Source organism: Anomaloglossus baeobatrachus, chromosome 11 (genome assembly GCF_048569485.1).
Source record: "Anomaloglossus baeobatrachus isolate aAnoBae1 chromosome 11, aAnoBae1.hap1, whole genome shotgun sequence".
Taxonomy (NCBI): domain Eukaryota; kingdom Metazoa; phylum Chordata; class Amphibia; order Anura; family Aromobatidae; genus Anomaloglossus; species Anomaloglossus baeobatrachus.
This window is the reverse complement of record NC_134363.1, coordinates 10,943,504-10,965,237: the sequence shown is the minus strand read 5'-3', so window position 1 is coordinate 10,965,237 and position 21,734 is coordinate 10,943,504. Positions and strand designations below refer to the sequence as shown.

Sequence of the window (21,734 nt, the reverse complement as noted above, 5' to 3'; positions counted from 1 at the left end):
ATCATTTATTTTTCAACAGGACAATGACCCCAAACACACCTCCAGGCTGTGTAAGGGCTATGTGACTAAGAAGGAGAGTGATGGGGTGCTACGCCAGATGACCTGGCCTCCACAGTCACCAGACCTGAACCCAATTGAGATGGTTTGGGGTGAGCTGGACCGCAGAGTGAAGGCAAAAGGGCCAACAAGTGCTAAGCATCTCTGGGAACTCCTTCAAGACTGTTGGAAAACCATTTCCGGTGACTACCTCTTGAAGCTCATCAAGAGAATGCCAAGAGTGTGCAAAGCAGTAATCAAAGCAAAAGGTGGCTACTGTGAAGAACCTAGAATATAAGACAGATTTTCAGATGTTTCACACTTTTTTGTTAAGTATTTCACTCCACATGTGTTAATTCATAGTTTTGATGCCGTCAATGTGAATCTACAATTTTCAGAGTCCTGAAAATAAAGAAAACTCTTTGAGTAAGAAGGTGTGTCCAAACTTTAGATCTGTACTGATATATCAGTTATCAGGCACATTATTATAGCTAATAAAAGCACCGTAGAACTGTGTACCTACCATGAGTTCCATCCTGTATTATACTATGAAGAAAAAGACATGGATCGCACATCCCAAAAATACAATGATCTAAAGCCGCTAGGCAAAAAATTAAATAGAACATGAGGTTCTTTTGTTACCATTCTGATCAGATTGTATTAAGCCCACTGCCACGTCACGGCAAACCTCTTGAGTGGGTCCCTAACCTGACCTTTTTGTGCGGCACTGTGCACTGACCACCGCCGCAGCGACAAAGCTCCAGCAGGGCGGGTGACCTGGTGCCTCACAGCACCCATGCTGCAAGGCAAAGCCTGGGCTTAATACAATCTGATCAGAATGGTAACAAAAGAACCTCATGTTCTATTTAATTTTTTGCCTAGCGGCTTTAGATCATTGTATTTTTGGGATGTGCGATCCATGTCTTTTTCTTCATAGTATGGTATTTCCATCCTGTATTATACTCCAGAGCTGCACTCACTATTGTGCTGGAGCAGTCACTGTATATATTGCATTACTGATCCTGAGTTACCTCCTGTATTATACTTCAGAGCTGCACTCACTATTCTGCTGGTGCAGTCACTGTATATATTGCATTACTGATCCTGAGTTACCTCCTGTATTATCCTCCAGAGCTGCACTCACTATTCTGTTGGTGCAGTCACTGTGTACATACATTACATTACTGATCCTGAGTTACCTCCTGTATTATACTCCAGAGCTGCACTCACTATTCTGCTGGTGCAGTCACAGCGTACATACATTACATTACTGATCCTGAGTTATCTCCTGTATTATACCCCAGAGCTGCACTCACTATTCTGCTGGTGCAGTCACTGTGTACATACATTACGGATCCTGAGTTATATCCTGTATTATACTCCAGAGCTGCACTCGCTATTCTGCTACATGCAGGGTTCTGGTGACTTTTGCGCCATGCTTGTGCCCGGCGGGTGCTCGGGGCTCTGTGTGGTGTGACATGTTGTGTGGTCACGCATATATGGCAGAGTGACCGCTCACACCAGAGGGTAAAGTCCTTCCAGAAACTTTTCACCTTAGGCTAATCATTACCGATGGCAGAGGTGGACATTTCGGTGCGGACGTCTGTCTGGGCTTATCCCACTCTGGGGAAACAGTGCGGCCCCTGACAAGTCCCTTTCCCTCTCGGGGTCTTCTGTCCTCCAGATGGTGACTATTTACCAAGGGTCTAATTCCAAGGGTCGTCCAGGGCTCAGGTAATGACCATTCCTTAGAATGGATCAGATGGGTGAAGGTCCCAATCCTGGAACTCCCTGCGCACAGGTCAGTACAGTGCAGAGTGGGGACAGCACAGCGCCTCCACTGTATAGTGGCCACTCTCAGTACTGCAGCACAGCACCTCCACTGTATAGTGGCCACTCTCAGTACTGCAGCACAGCACCTCCACTGTATAGTGGCCACTCTCAGTACTGCAGCACAGCGCCTCCACTGTATAGTGGCCACTCTCAGTACTGCAGCACAGCGCCTCCACTGTATAGTGGCCACTCTCAGTACTGCAGCACAGCGCCTCCACTGTATAGTGGCCACTCTCAGTACTGCAGCACAGCGCCTCCACTGTATAGTGGCCACTCTCAGTACTGCAGCACAGCGCCTCCACTGTATAGTGGCCACTCTCAGTACTGCAGCACAGCGCCTCCACTATATAGTGGCCACTCTCAGTACTGCAGCACAGCGCCTCCACTGTATAGTGGCCACTCTCAGTACTGCAGCACAGCGCCTCCACTGTATAGTGGCCACTCTCAGTACTGCAGCACAGCACCTCCACTGTATAGTGGCCACTCTCAGTACTGCAGCACAGCACCTCCACTGTATAGTGGCCACTCTCAGTACTGCAGCACAGCGCCTCCACTGTATAGTGGCCACTCTCAGTACTGCAGCACAGCGCCTCCACTGTATAGTGGCCACTCTCAGTACTGCAGCACAGCACCTCCACTATATAGTGGCCACTCTCAGTACTGCAGCACAGCGCCTCCACTGTATAGTGGCCACTCTCAGTACTGCAGCACAGCGCCTCCACTGTATAGTGGCCACTCTCAGTACTGCAGCACAGCGCCTCCACTGTATAGTGGCCACTCTCAGTACTGCAGCACAGCACCTCCACTGTATAGTGGCCACTCTCAGTACTGCAGCACAGCGCCTCCACTGTATAGTGGCCACTCTCAGTACTGCAGCACAGCGCCTCCACTGTATAGTGGCCACTCTCAGTACTGCAGCACAGCGCCTCCACTGTATAGTGGCCACTCTCAGTACTGCAGCACAGCGCCTCCACTGTATAGTGGCCACTCTCAGTACTGCAGCACAGCGCCTCCACTGTATAGTGGCCACTCTCAGTACTGCAGCACAGCGCCTCCACTGTATAGTGGCCACTCTCAGTACTGCAGCACAGCGCCTCCACTGTATAGTGGCCACTCTCAGTACTGCAGCACAGCGCCTCCACTGTATAGTGGCCACTCTCAGTACTGCAGCACAGCGCCTCCACTGTATAGTGGCCACTCTCAGTACTGCAGCACAGCGCCTCCACTGTATAGTGGCCACTCTCAGTACTGCAGCACAGCGCCTCCACTGTATAGTGGCCACTCTCAGTACTGCAGCACAGCGCCTCCACTGTATAGTGGCCACTCTCAGTACTGCAGCACAGCGCCTCCACTGTATAGTGGCCACTCTCAGTACTGCAGCACAGCGCCTCCACTGTATAGTGGCCACTCTCAGTACTGCAGCACAGCGCCTCCACTGTATAGTGGCCACTCTCAGTACTGCAGCACAGCGCCTCCACTGTATAGTGGCCACTCTCAGTACTGCAGCACAGCGCCTCCACTGTATAGTGGCCACTCTCAGTACTGCAGCACAGCGCCTCCACTGTATAGTGGCCACTCTCAGTACTGCAGCACAGCGCCTCCACTGTATAGTGGCCACTCTCAGTACTGCAGCACAGCACCTCCACTGTATAGTGGCCACTCTCAGTACTGCAGCACAGCGCCTCCACTGTATAGTGGCCAATCTCAGTACTGCAGCACAGCGCCTCCACTGTATAGTGGCCACTCTCAGTACTGCAGCACAGCACCTCCACTGTATAGTGGCCACTCTCAGTACTGCAGCACAGCGCCTCCACTGTATAGTGGCCACTCTCATTACTGCAGCACAGCGCCTCCACTGTATAGTGGCCACTCTCAGTACTGCAGCACAGCACCTCCACTGTATAGTGGCCACTCTCAGTACTGCAGCACAGCGCCTCCACTGTATAGTGGCCACTCTCAGTACTGCAGCACAGCGCCTCCACTGTATAGTGGCCACTCTCATTACTGCAGCACAGCGCCTCCACTGTATAGTGGCCACTCTCAGTACTGCAGCACAGCGCCTCCACTGTATAGTGGCCACTCTCAGTACTGCAGCACAGCGCCTCCACTGTATAGTGGCCACTCTCAGTACTGCAGCACAGCGCCTCCACTGTATAGTGGCCACTCTCAGTACTGCAGCACAGCACCTCCACTGTATAGTGGCCACTCTCAGTACTGCAGCACAGCGCCTCCACTGTATAGTGGCCACTCTCAGTACTGCAGCACAGCACCTCCACTGTATAGTGGCCACTCTCAGTACTGCAGCACAGCGCCTCCACTGTATAGTGGCCACTCTCATTACTGCAGCACAGCGCCTCCACTGTATAGTGGCCACTCTCAGTACTGCAGCACAGCACCTCCACTGTATAGTGGCCACTCTCAGTACTGCAGCACAGCGCCTCCACTGTATAGTGGCCACTCTCAGTACTGCAGCACAGCGCCTCCACTGTATAGTGGCCACTCTCAGTACTGCAGCACAGCACCTCCACTGTATAGTGGCCACTCTCAGTACTGCAGCACAGCGCCTCCACTGTATAGTGGCCACTCTCAGTACTGCAGCAGAGCGCCTCCACTGTATAGTGGCCACTCTCAGTACTGCAGCACAGCACCTCCACTGTATAGTGGCCACTCTCAGTACTGCAGCACAGCACCTCCACTGTATAGTGGCCACTCTCAGTACTGCAGCACAGCGCCTCCACTGTATAGTGGCCACTCTCAGTACTGCAGCACAGCACCTCCACTGTATAGTGGCCACTCTCAGTACTGCAGCACAGCACCTCCACTGTATAGTGGCCACTCTCAGTACTGCAGCACAGCGCCTCCACTGTATAGTGGCCACTCTCAGTACTGCAGCACAGCGCCTCCACTGTATAGTGGCCACTCTCAGTACTGCAGCACAGCACCTCAACACAGATAAGACAGTTGCAATCTCTCCTGCAGGATGAACTCACTGATGGATCCTCAGTTAACTCATCCTGCAGCCAAACAATAGGCAAAGAAACAGAACCTGCAAAAACCCAAACAGTGAGAATTTTTGTTTATGAAACCCAAGTGCAAAAATTACTTTTAGCCCAAAAGATACATTTATGGAACAAAAAATGTCCACGAAGCATTTCCTTCCTATTCTTTAACAATCAGCAGAATAATGAGTTAATACAGGATAAAACACTCATTCAGGACTTAATGATGTCAGATCATGGGCTTCTGGGGCCCCTCAGTATTTTTAGTTCAGCCCCCCCAAATCTGGAGCATTCAAGTGTAATATCATCTCCACCACCAGGTGGCAGCACCAATGAACAGATTGTATCAATGCATTAAGTGTCAATAGTTTCTTAAAGGGGTTTATCATAGAACTTGTCAGAGTTGGGGTCTGTTTCCTGGGACCCCTCTCATTTGTTTTCGGCCACTGTCTGCACTTTATTATGACTTTTCTGTTGCCATTTTACTATGGTTTTAGAAGTATCTGGACGCGTCAGTAAATTCTGGATGTCAGTAAGGTCAGACTTGCACTGGTTTTCTTCCCTTGGCCTGTGAGTGCCGGAGCAGACCCGTATTCTAACTAATCCCATTGTCTTCTCGTTTTACCAAAAACAAAGGGGAATCTGCGATCTGTTCTCATTCAACGACATCTTCGTCCTGCACAATAAACCGTGGTCACAATGTTCTTTATCAGGTCAGAAACTACAAATCCCAGCATGCCCTGGTATACTAAAATTGGCCAACCCTCCAGCTATGATGGCACTACAGATCCCAGCATGGAGGTAGCTGAACTACAACTCTCAGCCATGCCTCACTGTGTAAAATTCAGGGCTTCACTGATACAACAAGACCCAACATTCAGTATGGGAGCAGACGTGGGCGCCCATCTGTGGCCCTGCCCCATGGAGGTGCTATAGGGCAGAGCCTTGGATAGGATTCCCCATACTGGGGCGGGCGGGGATCCAGCAGGTGGGATCAGGATCAGGAAGTTTTCTGTGATAACTGATAACCGGGAAGTGAATCCCCTCCAAGAGGATGAGGGGACGGGATCAAGGTGTGTTCTCCCCTCCCCTGTGTCATCGCCCCCTCCAGAGACACATTCCTTCCTCACCTGATCCCTACAGCACACAGTGGCTTGTCTGTCTCCTTACACTGACCCTCTCTACCTCCAGGTTCAAGATCTTCTTTGTTCTCAAAGAAGTTTTGGAAACTTTCAGAACTTTTCTTCCACTTCTCTTCTCCACTGACCCCTTTCTTCCCTCTCTCTCTCCAGTGCCCTTCCTTCTCCACCTCCTCCTCTTCCCTTCTTTCTCTTTATCCGCTGTCCCTTCTCTGCCTTCCTTCTCCCTTGTCTCCCCTTTTTTCCTTCTATGTCTCCCTCATTCCCTTCCTTCTTTATTTACTCCATTTCTTTCCTTCTCCATAGTCTCTCGCTTTCTTCATTCTCTTTTCCTTTTCTTCCTTCTCCATCTCCCTCCACTTTCCTTCTCCATATCCTCCTCTTCCCTTCTTTCTCTTTATCTGCCACCCTTTATCTGCCGCCCCTTCTCCTTTATCTTCCCAATCGCCCCCATTTTTCCTTCCACATCTCCCTTGTTCCCTTCCTTCGCTATATACTCCATTTTCTTCCCTCTCCATCGTCTCTCGCTTTCTTCACCTTCTTTCCCTTTTCTCCCTTCTCCATCACCCTCCACTTTCCTTCTCCATTTCCTCCTCTTCCTCTTCCCTTCTTTATCTGCCGCCCCTTCTCTATTTCTCTTCTCCCTTATCTTCCCAATCACCCCCTTTTTCCTTCTACATGTTCCTTGTTCCCTTCCTTTTCTATTTACTAGTTTTTCTTCCTTCTCCATCTCCTCTCACATTCTTTCGCTTTTCTTCCTTCTTCATCTACCTCCACTTTCCTTCTCCATCTCCTCCTCTTCCCCTTCCCTTCTTTTTCTTTATCTGCTGCCCCCTTCTCTGTCTCCCTTATCTTCCCAATCGCCCCTTTTTTTCCCTTCTACCTGTCCCTTGTTCCCTTCCTTCTCTATTTACTCATTTTTCTTGCTTCTCCATCTCCTCTCGCTTTGTTCGCTTTCTTTCCCTTTTCTTCCTTCTATATCAGTTATTTCATTCCTTCTGTCTCCTTTGATTCCCTATCTCCTTTGTCCTCCTTTTTTCTCCTCCTTTGTCCCCCTTTTTTCTCCATCTCCTTTATCCTCCTATTTTTTTCATCTTCTTTATCCCCCTTTTTTGTCCTTCTCCTCTGTTCATCCTCCATTTTTCTCCTCCTTTGTCTTCTTTTTTCCCCATCTCCGTTATCCCCCTTTTTTGTCCTTCTCCTCTGTTCATCCTCCATTTTTCTCCTCCTTTGTCTTCTTTTTTTCCCCATCTCCTTTATCCCCCTTTTTTGTCCTTCTCCTCTGTTCATCCTCCATTTTTCTCCTCCTTTGTCTTCTTTTTTTCCCCATCTCCTTTATCCCCTTTTTTGTCCTCCTCTGTCCATCCTCCTTTCTTTTCCATTTTTCTTACAACTGTGTTGTTTTATGTCTCTTTCTGTCTTTCCAGTGGAATGGTCTCCTCAGACCCCCGACCTCCTCGCCTGAGATTTGAGGGGGTACAGGCAGCAGAGATCCAGTAAGGTAGGAGAACATTCTATAGACTCCTCAAAATGATACAATGTTTATAAATAGTGGTCACTATGATGCCACAGGTGTTAAAAGTATACAAAAAGTATATGTTACATTTCTATAGAAACCTTAAAATGATACAATGTTTATAAATAGTGATCATTTAGTAACAAAGGATAAATCCTATGGTGTCACTATGATGCCGCAAAGTGTATTAGCCTCAGATTTTGAATGTATACGTTACATGGGCCCCATTTTTTTATGGTATACACATCCGAATCCTTAGCAGAGGGACACAAGGGTTCGGGGGTGACTATTCGCTACATATGTCCTATTGCTGGGAGTTTGAAATTCTCCACTGTTATCCTACAAGTCTATTAGCAACACATGATCTGCGTCTTATCTGCAGCTTATGGGTCTATAGTCATCACAACCGTGGCAAGAACATTAATGCTACTTAATTAAGCTTTTATATTAAAAGGTTATTCCCAACTTGAACACTTATTGCATATACACAGGATGAGTCACAGCTCAGTACTGTTATCTTTAATGCTGTTGTTTCTAGTGTTTGTTTCACCCCAGACCTGGATTCACAGCTACACTGCTCAGTATTCTATATGATGTCCTCCATGCTGCTTCTTTATATTGTTTCTTTCACTCCACACCTGGATTCACAGCTACACTGCTCTGTATCGCTATATGATATCCTCTGTTGCTGCTTTATATTGTTTCTTTCACCCCAAACCTAGAGTCACAGCTACACTGCTCATTATAGCAATAGGATGTCCTCCATTCTGCTGCTTTATATTGTTTCTTTCACCCCAAACCTAGAGTCACAGCTACACTGCTCATTATAGCAATAGGATGTCCTCCATTCTGCTGCTTTATATTGTTTCTTTTACACCACACCTGGATTCACAGCTACACTGCTCAGTATTGCTATATCATGTCCTCCATGCAGCTGCTTTATATTGTTTCTTTCATCCCACACCTGGATTCACAGCTACATTGCTCTGTATTGTTATAGGATGCCCTCCATGCTGCTGCTTTATATTGTTTCTTTCACCCCACACATGGATTCACAGCTACACTGCTCAGTATTCTTATAGGACAGTCATGGCGAACCTTTTACAGGCCGAGTGCCCAAACTGTAGCCCTAAACCCATTTTTTTTTCCGAAGTGCCAACCAATCCTATTATATAAAGAATTGATTGTAACCTTACCTTTGCCATCTTCTCCTCAGCAGGGGGTATCACGCTCATGCATGCTTACCACACACTGAAGCTGAGCCCCTGCCCTTTCCAGACACAGCAGTTGGATTGATCTTTCTGGAAAAAATTGCAGCATATTAGACAGAGATTTTAGCCTGGAATGCAATCAGATGTCGCCCTGTAATCCACATCTACATTTCAAAGTCTGAACACCCTGAAATCCCATAAAGACGTACGAGTTGCCCCCTCCCCTTCATTGTGTAGTTCTGTCCCCCTTCCTGGTAAACATCACCACCATCCCCATCCTGATTTATATATTTCCTACATTCTGGTATATTTGTCCCCATCATGGCCCAATCCTGGTAAATGTCCTCCACTCTGGTAAATGTACCCCATCATTGTAAATGTATCCCATCCTGGCATGTTCCCCCATGCTGTTAAATGACCCCATCCTAGTAAATGTACCTCATCCAGGCATGTTCCCTTATACTGGTAAATGTCCCCTTTCCTGGTAAATGTCTCCTTTCCTGGTAAATGTCTCCTTTCCTGGTAATTGTACCCCTTCCTGCTAAATGTTCCCCATCCTGGCATTTGTCCTCATCCTGGCATGTTCATGCACCCCCATCCTGGCATATTTCCCCCCATCCTGGTAAATGTATCCCCCATCCTGGTAAATGTATCCCCCATCCTGGTAAATGTACCCCTTACTGGCATGTTCCCCTTCCTGCTAAATGTACCCCATCCTTGCATGTTTCCCCCCCATCCTTGCAGCCATGTTTCCCCCCATCCTTGCAGCCATGTTTCCCCCCATCCTTGCAGCCATGTTTCCCCCATCCTTGCAGTCATGTTTCCCCCATCCTTGCACGTTTCCCCCATCTTTGCAGCCATGTATGCCCCGTGCTCTGTTTGCCTGCCCCCGGGCTCTGTTTGCTTGCCCCCGTGCTCCGTCGGTTTGCCCCCGTGCTCCTATGTTTGCTCCCCATGTGTCCCCCGTGCGCTCCATGTTTGCCCCGTGCTTGCTCTGTCCCCTGTGCTCCCATGTTTCCCCCGTGCGCTCCATGTTCCCCCGGTGCTGGCTCTGTCCCCTGTGCTCCCATGTTCCCCCGTGCGCTCCATGTTCCCCCGGTGCTGGCTCTGTCCCCTGTGCTTCCATGTTCCCCCGTGCGCTCCATGTTCCCCCGGTGCTGGCTCTGTCCCCTGTGCTCCCATGTTCCCCCGGTGCTGGCTCTGTCCCCTGTGCTCCCATGTTCCCCCGTGCGCTCCATGTTCCCCCGGTGCTGGCTCTGTCCCCTGTGCTCCCATGTTCCCCCGGTGCTGGCTCTGTCCCCTGTGTTTCCATGTTCCCCCGGTGCTGGCTCTGTCCCCTGTGCTCCCATGTTCCCCCGTGCGCTCCATGTTCCCCCGGTGCTGGCTCTGTCCCCTGTGCTCCCATGTTCCCCCGGTGCTGGCTCTGTCCCCTGTGTTTCCATGTTCCTCCGGTGCTGGCTCTGTCCCCTGTGCTCCCATGTTCCCCCGTGCGCTCCATGTTCCCCCGGTGCTGGCTCTGTCCCCTGTGCTTCCATGTTCCCCCGTGCGCTCCATGTTCCCCCGGTGCTGGCTCTGTCCCCTGTGCTCCCATGTTCCCCCGTGCGCTCCATGTTCCCCCGGTGCTGGCTCTGTCCCCTGTGCTCCCATGTTCCCCCGTGCGCTCCATGTTCCTCCGGTGCTGGCTCTGTCCCCTGTGCTCCCATGTTCCCCCGTGCGCTCCATGTTCCCCCGGTGCTGGCTCTGTCCCCTGTGCTTCCATGTTCCCCCGTGCGCTCCATGTTCCCCCGGTGCTGGCTCTGTCCCCTGTGCTCCCATGTTCCCCCGTGCGCTCCATGTTCCCCCGGTGCTGGCTCTGTCCCCTGTGCTCCCATGTTCCCCCGGTGCTGGCTCTGTCCCCTGTGCTCCCATGTTCCCCCGTGCGCTCCATGTTCCCCCGGTGCTGGCTCTGTCCCCTGTGCTCCCATGTTCCCCCGGTGCTGGCTCTGTCCCCTGTGTTTCCATGTTCCCCCGGTGCTGGCTCTGTCCCCTGTGCTCCCATGTTCCCCCGTGCGCTCCATGTTCCCCCGGTGCTGGCTCTGTCCCCTGTGTTTCCATGTTCCTCCGGTGCTGGCTCTGTCCCCTGTGCTCCCATGTTCCCCCGTGCACTCCATGTTTGCCCCGTGCTTGCTCTGTCCCCTGTGCTCCCATGTTTCCCCCGTGCGCTCCATGTTCCCCCGGTGCTGGCTCTGTCCCCCGTGCGCTCCATGTTCCCCCGTGCGCTCCATGTTCCCCCGTGCGCTCCATGTTCCCCCGTGCGCTCCATGTTCCCCCGTGCGCTCCATGTTCCCCCGTGTGCTCCATGTTCCCCCGTGTGCTCCATGTTCCCCCGTGCGCTCCATGTTCCCCCGTGCGCTCCATGTTCCCCCGTGTGCTCCATGTTCCCCCGTGTGCTCCATGTTCCCCCGTGCGCTCCATGTTCCCCCGTGCGCTCCATGTTCCCCCGTGTGCGACCACAAGACACCGGCACCACCTACTGACGCTCCTCCGTCTCCTAGGCAACAGGCCTGCGGCCCAGGAGAGGAGGCGTGTCAGAAGGAGCAGAGATGTCCTCTGCTAAACACCAATTTGCACTGTCGGCGCGACCACACCGATAGTGTAAATTGGTGCAGTGTGGCGACAGCGCGCGTGCCAACAAAAAGGGCTCTGCGTGTCCAGTCTGGCACGCGTGCCATAGGTTCCCCATCACTGTTATAGGATGTCCTCCATGCAGATGCTTACTATATTGTTTCTTTCAACCCACACATGGATTCACAGCTACACTGCACAGTATTCCTATAGGATGTCCTCCATGCTGCTGCTGCATATATTATATATTGTTTCTTTCACCCGAAATCTGGATTCACAGCTACACTGCTCAGTATTGCTATATGATGACCTCCATGCTGCTGCTTAATATTGTTTTTTTCACCCTACACCTGGATTCACAGCTACACTGCTCAGTATTCCAAGAGGATGTCCTCCATGCAGCTGCTGCTTCTGAACATGAGCTGCAGAGATACAGGAGAGCAGGAATCCCCCACATCTGTGTGTGCTGTGTATATAAGACATCCTAGCAGCTGGTTTACACCCACCAGCTCAGAGAAAACTGAAAATTAGAACCCTTCGTAGGGAAAACTGATTAAAAAGTCCAAAATTCCTTACAAGTTGATCCTTGCTGTGTAGTATGTGGGGGCTTTGTCTCTGACTTCAGATCCTAATTCATGGCTTTGGGATGAATAATCGGAGGACTATGCCTCTATGTCATTAATTTGTGCCCAGCATAAGACAAAGGCTCCTTTATAGATGCTCGGCAGGTGGACGGCTAACTCCTGTCTTGCTTTCAGGGTGTCTGGGCATCCCGACGAACGTATTGTACATTCTTGTGATCCTGCCTGACCGCTCCTCAGAAATGGTACAGAAGGACGGTAAGTAAATGGGACAATATTCTGTTTTCATAATATTTTTCCATAAATATCAACAAGTTAAGAAATATTGTAGGTATCATATTCACCACTAGATGTCAGCACAATCTACTCCCTTCCTAAGAAAACCGTCATGCTTTACGGCATGTTGTCAATATTATGGATTATCATTCATCAAAGTTTTTCCATTGGCACTTGTTACATTTTTACATTCTAAACACAATGTAACAGTTTATTTCCCATTGGTTGCAGTGGGTAAAGGCTGTCACTGGACCCCTATGAGGATTTTTGGAGTGACTATTTGTATTATCATCTCTCTAGCTGGAATTGCAGTCACCATTTGGGCCATAGGTAAGAAAAATGCTTCTGATGGGGGTCACTAAAATGTTTACTGTCTGTAGAATCTACATATTCGATGGCTATAATTAACCCATACGCAGCCCCTATGATCACGGCACTTGTTCTATACGCAGCCCCTATGATCACGGCACTTGTTCTATACGCAGCCCCTATGATCATGGCACTTGTTCTATACGCAGCCCCTATGATCACGGCACTTGAACTATATGCAGCCCCTATGATCATGGCACATGTGCTATACGCAGCTTCTATGATCACGGCACTTGTACTATGTGAAATCCCTATAATCAGGGCACTTGTACTATATGCAGCCCCTATAATCAAAGCACTTGTACTATATGCATCCCCTATGATCAGGGCATTTGTACTATACGCAGCCCCTATGATCAGGGCACTTGTACTATATGCAGCCTCTATGATCACGGCACTTGTACTATATGCAGCCCCTATGATCAGGGCACTTGTACTATACGCTGCCCCTATGATCACGGCACTTGTACTATATGCAGCCCCTATGATCAGGGCACTTGTACTATACGCAGCCCCTATGATCAGGGCACTTGTACTATACGCTGCCCCTATGATCACGGCACTTGTACTATACGCAGCCCCTATGATCACGGCACTTGTACTATACGCAGCCCCTATGATCACGGCACTTGTACTACGCTCATTTTTTACGTACCTGACCATAGACAGATGGATGTATGACTGGCTGATGGGGTTTTGTTTTGTTTTTTTTTAGCTTTTTCTCACTTTGGTAAGTTGAGTTCATTGCAAACTATGATTAGTGTGGGAACCTACTGGGTTCAAATATCACTGGGTTATAATGTAACTTTCTCCCCCGCTGAGGGTTGTGTCTGATCCCATCACCCACCTGTTGTGTTTTGTCTTCACAGTGACATATGTACTGACAAACGAAAACTCAAACCTCTATGCAGGTAATTAATCTTGTATGAGTCAGATGGAATGCATGGAAAGAATGTGATACAAGGAGGACGTCTGCCCCTGTTCGGTGCAAGGTTCCCCATTCAGGGCTTTACTGCCTCATGCAGAGCTGAGAGCAACGTTCACCCAGAGGACCCGACATGAATGGGAATTTCAATACACTTCATGCAATACTTCATCTCACCAGTGGTGGCGCTGCAGGGAAATTTCAAACTCGCAGTCAGGCTTCTCTATAGATCACAGATACTTATGAACTAATCATTCACTCTGAAAAAAACAGATAAAATATTCCCTGCTCATAACAAGACACTGAGGGATCAGCTTACAGCCGTACATTATAGTTTATGGGGAGGGTGAGAGGAGGAAGGAGGAGTAGAGTAAGTGGCAAAGAAACACACAGACCCCTGCTTTCTAGTTAGTGTATTATTAGTCTCCAGAGCTGGAATCACTGCTAGACTGCTCAGTACAGCTGTACATTGTCCCTGTGCAGCTCACTGAGAAATCAGATTACAGCTGTCTATTTATACGTATGGGAAGGGTGAGTGAGAGAAAGAGGCAAAGAGCACCTTCTGCTGCTTTCCAGTTAGTGTATTTTCTCACTTCAGTGCTGTATTCACAGCTGCACTGCTCGTAACAAGACACTGAGGGATCAGCTTACAGCCGTACATTAGAGTATATGGGAAGTGTGAGAGGAGGAAGGAGGAATAGAGTAAGTGGCAAAGAAACACACAGACCCCTGCTGCTGCTTTCTAGTTAGTGTATTATTAGTCTCCAGGGCTGGATTCAGTGCTACACTATGTCCCTGTGCAGCTCACTGAGGAATCAGATTACAGCTGTCTATTTATACGTATGGGAAGGGTGAGTGAGAGAAAGAGGCAAAGAGACTCTGCTGCTGCTTTCTAGTTAGTGTATTTTCTCACTTCACTGCTGTATTCACAGCTGTACTGCTCGTAACAAGACACTGAGGCATCAGCTTGCAGCCATAACTTTTAGTTTATGGGAAGGGATGGAGGAGTGAGGAGTAGAGTGAGAGAACAAGGCAAAGAGCGTCTGCTGCTGCTTTTCTAGTTAGTGTATTTTGTCACTTCACTGCTGTATTCACAGCTGCAGTGCTCGTAACAAGACACTTAGGGATCAGCTTACAACCATACATTTTAGTTTCTGGGAAGGGATGGAGTAGTAGTCAGGAATAAAGTGAGAGAAGAAGGCAAAGAGCTTCTGCTTTCTAGTTAGTGTATTTTCTCACCTCAGTGCTGTATTCACAGCTGCACTGCTCATAACAAAACACTGAGGGATCAGCTTACAGCCATACATTTTAGTTTATGGGAAGGGATGGAGTAGTGAGGAGTAGAATGAGAGAACAAGGCAAAGAGCATCTTCTGCTGCTTTCCAGTTAGTGTAGTTTCTCACTTCAGTGCTGTATTCTCAGCTGCACTGCTCGTAAGAAGACACTGAGGGATCAGCTTACAGCCATATATTTTAGTTTATGGGAAGGGATGGAGGAGTAGTCAGGAGTAAAGAGAGAATAAGGCAGAGATTCTGCTTTCTAGTTAGTGTATTTTTTCACCTCAGTGCTGTATTCACAGCTGCACTGCTCATAACAAGACACTGAGGGATCATCTTACAGCCATAAAGTTTAGTTTCTGGGAAGGGTTGGAGGAGTAGTGACGATTAGAGTGAGAGAACAAGGCAAAGAGAATCTGCTGCTGCTTTCTAGTTAGTGTATTTTCTCACCTCACTGCTGTATTCACAGCTACACTGCTCATAACAAAATACTGAGGGATCAGGTTACAACCATATATTTTAGTTTATGGAAACGGTTGGAAGAGTAGAGTGAGAGAAAGGTGCAAAGAGACTCTGCTGCTGCTTTCTGCTTTGGTGCATTTTCTCCGTTCTGTGCTGTATTCACAGCTGCACTGCTTTATGTTGTCATACTGTTGCTATTTTCTAGTAAGTGTTTTATCTCACCACAGTGCTGGATTCATAGCCATATTGCTCAGTAATGCTGTCTAACCTCCTCCATGCTGCTGTTAATATCTAGTGAGTGATTTATCTCATCACAGTGCTGGATTCACAGCTACACAGCTCAGTACTGCGATACTGTATGTCATCCTCCATGCTGTTGTTAATATCTAGTGAGTGTTTTATCTCACAATGGCTCTAGATTCACATCTACACTGCTCAGTATTGTTGTATAAAGTCCTCCATTCTGCTGCTTCTGAGCATATAATCCCTGCTTTACCTGTGTGTAACTTTCTATCACTACAAGATAATCTGTGTTCAGACAGCAACAAAACTATTCCCATTTTTGTCATGAACCTGACTAGTTGGTTGTCAGAGCCCTTTCACTTTATAGATATAGATACTACTGTCATGACGGTGTCTCAGCGCCATCCTACCCCCTCTCTGTGAGCTGCTGTGCAGCACTCCCAGCTCTGTGCATCCTCTTGTATGGAGTGTCTCCACCTGGCTATAGGGAGGTGCAGCCAGACTCTATCCACTGTGCACAGCAGAGTTCTGCTTCCCTGGCCTATTCCCTGCCATCAGGTGCCATATTAGGCAGCTCCTCGCTCCACACCTTGCCTGATTATAGGTGTACTCTGACAGTCTTGTGCTCTGTGTGGCTGTTTTCTGCTCTGCTTTTCTGGATATCGACGTTGCTTGCCATCCGTTTTTCCTGATGTCTCCATTCCTGACCCTGGCTTGTATTCTGAACCTGTGCTGCCTGCCCTGACCTTGGATGCCCGACTATGCCTTTTGCCTTTTTCCGCCTGTACCTCATACGTCTGCCTTGACCCGATGGTCAGCTGCTGCAGGGACTGCCCTGGAGTGGTACCTGGCGACTAAGTGCGGTCCAGCCTATTCTCACCATCGGAGGCCATAGAGTCGCTTAGTTACACCCCTCCAGAGTAACCCGGCCCATGGCACAGTGGATCCGCACCTACCAGCCGTCACAACTACATTAATGACTTGGGATGAGGATTTTGTGGGACTTATCAAAGTAATTTTTTTGTCCAATGTTTTAGTCCAGGTGAACTCTCCAGATCATCGGCTCACGGTGTACGATGACAAAGAGCAAATATGGCGGCTGGTTTGCTCTTCCTTGGTGAATGCAGCAGTGGCGACGCTTAGCTGTGAAGATATGGGCTTCATCAGGTACAAAAGTTCCTCCAAGTCAAGAGTTTGTCCTTCCTTATATTGAGGACAAAGAGAGTTGAGTAAAAAAGATAGAAGGTTTGCGGACCTGTGGTGCGGCAGCCACGGAAAACCAATAGTAGGGTCATGGGACTCTTTAATTCTTCCCTAAAAATCCCACAAAAGGGTTCAGTATCAGTATTCTCCGGCTTAGGATGATTCTAGGTCCATAAGTAGGAACTAAAAAGAAGAGACCAGATCCAAAAGTTCAAAGGTAGCGCTACCCTTATATCCCCCAAGAGAAGGAAGGATGGATGTGAAGGATATACCTTTGCTATGAAGGGGTTACATTTGGAGGTGTTATGGGGTCTCATATTATATTTATGAACCTGTTTAATGTGATTGAAACATTGTATCAAGAACAGAATGAAGGGAGTTTGTTATATCAATTTCTATATCATCTTTTTAGGTCTATAAGCCATCAGGTGCTTCAAGTAGAGGTGGCAGGAACCAACGGCACGTCAGGGTACTACTGTGTGCAGAGATCTCTGTTCAGCAGTGCAAAAAGACTTCATGATGTACTGACCGTGTGGTAAGTGTCTATATCTAGTATCAATGAGCTAAGAATGTGACCACAGAGTCATCTAATAAAGTCCTAAAATATAGGTGGTAACGTTGTAACTTAATGTTGTGAGCTCCCCTTAGTGGTGGCTGTATACATCTGTATGTAGTGAGCTCCCTCTAGTGGTGACTGTTTAAATCTGTATGTAGTGAGCTCCCTCTAGTGGTGGATGTATAAATCTGTATGTAGTGAGCTCCCTCTAGTGGTGACAGTATAAATCTGTATGTAGTGAGCTCCCTCTAGTGGTGGCTGTATAAATCTGTATGTAGTGAGCTCCCTCTAGTGGTGGCTGTATAAATCTGTATGTAGTGAGCTCCCCCTAGTGGTGTCTGTATAAATCTGTATGTAGTGAGCACCCCTAGTGGTGGCTGTATAAATCTGTATGTAGTGAGCTCCTCTAGTGGTGACTGTATAAATCTGTATGTAGTGAGCTCCCTCTAGTGGTGGCTGTATAAATCTGTATGTAGTGACTCCCCCTAGTGGTGACTGTATAAATTTGTATGTAGTGAGCTCCTCTAGTGGTGACTGTATAAATCTATGTTGTGAGCTCCCTCTAGTGGTGGCTATATAAATCTGTATGTAGTGAGCTCCCTCTAGTGGTGGCTGTATAAATCTGTATGTAGTGAGCTCCCCCTAGTGGTGACTGTATAAATTTGTATGTAGTGAGCTCCTCTAGTGGTGACTGTATAAATCTGCATGTAGTGAGCTCCCTCTAGTGGTGGCTGTATAAATCTGTATGTAGTGAGCTCCCTCTAGTGGTGGCTGTATAAATCTGTATGTAGTGACCTCCCCCTAGTGGTGGCTGTATAAATTTGTATGTAGTGAGCTCCTCTAGTGGTGGCTGTATAAATCTGTATGTAGTGAGCTCCCTCTAGTGGTGGCTGTATAAATCTGTATGTAGTGAGCTCCCTCTAGTGGTGGCTGTATAAATCTGTATGTAGTGAGCTAGCTCTAGTGGTGGCTGTATAAATCTGTATGTAGTGAGCTCCCTCTAGTGGTGTCTGTATAAATCTGTATGCAGTGAGCTCCCTCTAGTGGTGACTGTATAAATCTGTATGTAGTGAGCTCCCTCTAGTGGTGACTGTATAAATCTGTATGCAGTGAGCTCCCTCTAGTGGTGACTGTATAAATCTGTATGCAGTGAGCTCCCTCTAGTGGTGGCTGTATAAATCTGTATGTAGTGAGCTCCCTCTAGTGGTGGCTGTATAAATCTGTATGTAGTGAGCTCCCTCTAGTGGTGGCTGTATAAATCTGTATGTAGTGAGCTCGCTCTAGTGGTGGCTGTATAAATCTGTATGTAGTGAGCTCCCTCTAGTGGTGGCTGTATAAATCTGTATGTAGTGAGCTCCCTCTAGTGGTGGCTGTATAAATCTGTATGTAGTGAGCTCCCTCTAGTGGTGGATGTATAAATCTGTATGTAGTGAGCTCCCTCTAGTGGTGGCTGTATAAATCTGTATGTAGTGAGCTCCCCCTAGTGGTGGCTGTATAAATCTGTATGCAGTGAGCTCCCTCTAGTGGTGGCTGTATAAATCTGTATGTAGTGAGCTCCCTCTAGTGGTGGCTGTATAAATCTGTATGTAGTGAGCTCCCTCTAGTGGTGTCTCTGTATAAATCTGTATGTAGTGAGCTCCCTCTAGTGGTGGCTGTATAAATCTGTATGTAGTGAGCTCCCTCTAGTGGTGACTGTATAAATCTGTATGTAGTGAGCTCCCTCTAGTGGTGGCTGTATAAATCTGTATGTAGTGAGCTCCCTCTAGTGGTGGCTGTATAAATCTGTATGTAGTGAGCTCCCTCTAGTGGTGACTGTATAAATCTGTATGTAGTGCGCTCCCCCTAGTGATGACTGTATAAATCTGTATGTAGTGAGCTCCCTCTAGTGGTGGCTGTATAAATCTGTATGTAGTGAGCTCCCTCTAGTGGTGACTGTATAAATCTGTATGTAGTGAGCTCCCTCTAGTGGTGACTGTATAAACCTGTATGTAGTGAGTTCCCTCTAGTGGTGACTGTATAAATCTGTATGTAGTGAGCTCACTCTAGTGGTGACTGTATAAATCTGTTTGTAGTGAGCTCCCTCTAGTGGTGACTGTATAAATCTGTATGTAGTGAGCTCCCTCTAGTGGTGACTGTATAATCTGTATGTAGTGAGCTCCCTCTAGTGGTGACTGTATAAATCTGTTTGTAGTGAGCTCCCTCTAGTGGTGACTGTATAAATCTGTATGTAGTGAGCTCCCTCTAGTGGTGACTGTATAATCTGTATGTAGTGAGCTCCCTCTAGTGGTGGCTGTATAAATCTGTATATAGTGAGCTCCCTCTAGTGGTGGCTGTATAAATCTGTATATAGTGAGCTCCCTCTAGTGGTGGCTGTATAAATCTGTATGTAGTGAGCTCCCTCTAGTGGTGGCTGTATAAATCTGTATGTAGTGACCTCCCCCTAGTGGTGGCTGTATAAATTTGTATGTAGTGAGCTCCTCTAGTGGTGGCTGTATAAATCTGTATGTAGTGAGCTCCCTCTAGTGGTGGCTGTATAAATCTGTATGTAGTGAGCTCGCTCTAGTGGTGGCTGTATAAATCTGTATGTAGTGAGCTCCCTCTAGTGGTGTCTGTATAAATCTGTATGCAGTGAGCTCCCTCTAGTGGTGGCTGTATAAATCTGTATGTAGTGAGCTCCCTCTAGTGGTGGCTGTATAAATCTGTATGTAGTGAGCTCGCTCTAGTGGTGGCTGTATAAATCTGTATGTAGTGAGCTCCCTCTAGTGGTGTCTGTATAAATCTGTATGCATTGAGCTCCCTCTAGTGGTGACTGTATAAATCTGTATGTAGTGAGCTCCCTCTAGTGGTGACTGTATAAATCTGTATGCAGTGAGCTCCCTCTAGTGGTGACTGTATAAATCTGTATGCAGTGAGCTCCCTCTAGTGGTGGCTGTATAAATCTGTATGTAGTGAGCTCCCTCTAGTGGTGGCTGTATAAATCTGTATGTAGTGAGCTCCCTCTAGTGGTGGCTGTATAAATCTGTATGTAGTGAGCTCGCTCTAGTGGTGGCTGTATAAATCTGTATGTAGTGAGCTCCCTCTAGTGGTGACTGTATAAATCTTTATGTAGTGAGCTCCCTCTAGTGGTGACTGTATAAATCTGTATGTAGTGAGTTCCCTCTAGTGGTGACTGTATAAATCTGTATGTAGTGAGCTCACTCTAGTGGTGGCTGTATAAATCTGTATGTAGTGAGCTCCCTCTAGTGGTGGCTGTATAAATCTGTATGTAGTGAGCTCCCTCTAGCGGTGGATGTATAAATCTGTATGTAGTGAGCTCCCTCTAGTGGTGGCTGTATAAATCTGTATGTAGTGAGCTCCCCCTAGTGGTGGCTGTATAAATCTGTATGCAGTGAGCTCCCTCTAGTGGTGGCTGTATAAATCTGTATGTAGTGAGCTCCCTCTAGTGGTGTCTCTGTATAAATCTCTATGTAGTGAGCTCCCTCTAGTGGTGACTGTATAAATCTGTATGTAGTGAGCTCCCTCTAGTGGTGACTGTATAAATCTGTATGTAGTGAGCTCCCTCTAGTGGTGGCTGTATAAATCTGTATGTAGTGAGCTCCCTCTAGTGGTGGCTGTATAAATCTGTATGTAGTGAGCTCCATCTAGTGGTGACTGTATAAATCTGTATGTAGTGCGCTCCCCCTAGTGGTGACTGTATAAATCTGTATGTAGTGAGCTCCCTCTAGTGGTGGCTGTATAAATCTGTATGTAGTGAGCTCCCTCTAGTGGTGACTGTATAAATCTTTATGTAGTGAGCTCCCTCTAGTGGTGACTGTATAAATCTGTATGTAGTGAGTTCCCTCTAGTGGTGACTGTATAAATCTGTATGTAGTGAGCTCACTCTAGTGGTGACTGTATAAATCTGTTTGTAGTGAGCTCCCTCTAGTGGTGACTGTATAAATCTGTATGTAGTGAGCTCCCTCTAGTGGTGACTGTATAATCTGTATGTAGTGAGCTCCCTCTAGTGGTGGCTGTATAAATCTGTATATAGTGAGCTCCCTCTAGTGGTGGCTGTATAAATCTGTATATAGTGAGCTCCCTCTAGTGGTGGCTGTATAAATCTGTATGTAGTGAGTTCCCTCTAGTGGTGACTGTATAAATCTGTATGTAGTGAGCTCACTCTAGTGGTGACTGTATAAATCTGTTTGTAGTGAGCTCCCTCTAGTGGTGACTGTATAACTCTGTTTGTAGTGAGCTCCCTCTAGTGGTGGCTGTATAAATCTGTATGTAGTGAGCTCCCTCTAGTGGTGACTGTATAATCTGTATGTAGTGAGCTCCCTCTAGTGGTGGCTGTATAAATCTGTATATAGTGAGCTCCCTCTAGTGGTGGCTGTATAAATCTGTATGTAGTGAGCTCCCTCTAGTGGTGGCTGTATAAATCTGTATGTAGTGAGCTCCCCCTAGTGGTGGCTGTATAAATCTGTATGTAGTGAGCTCCCTCTAGTGGTGGCTGTATAAATCTGTA

At 47.7% G+C, this 21,734-nt stretch overlaps 1 protein-coding gene across 3 annotated transcripts in view; it reads left to right on the top strand.

The window, feature by feature from the left end:
- Positions 1-21,734, top strand: part of HPN (hepsin) — a 40,707-nt gene that overhangs the window by 5,108 nt on the left and 13,865 nt on the right. For 2 of the 3 annotated variants that reach the window (XM_075327491.1, XM_075327492.1), the window contains 7 exons: positions 7,435-7,508; positions 12,097-12,177; positions 12,427-12,525; positions 13,280-13,294; positions 13,434-13,475; positions 16,509-16,638; positions 17,087-17,209. In XM_075327491.1, the coding sequence (XP_075183606.1) occupies positions 12,162-12,177; positions 12,427-12,525; positions 13,280-13,294; positions 13,434-13,475; positions 16,509-16,638; positions 17,087-17,209 (425 nt within the window). In that variant the 5' untranslated portion in view covers positions 7,435-7,508; positions 12,097-12,161. The remainder of the gene's footprint in view (positions 1-7,434; positions 7,509-12,096; positions 12,178-12,426; positions 12,526-13,279; positions 13,295-13,433; positions 13,476-16,508; positions 16,639-17,086; positions 17,210-21,734) is intronic. The other variant, XM_075327493.1, reaches the window with a different exon arrangement.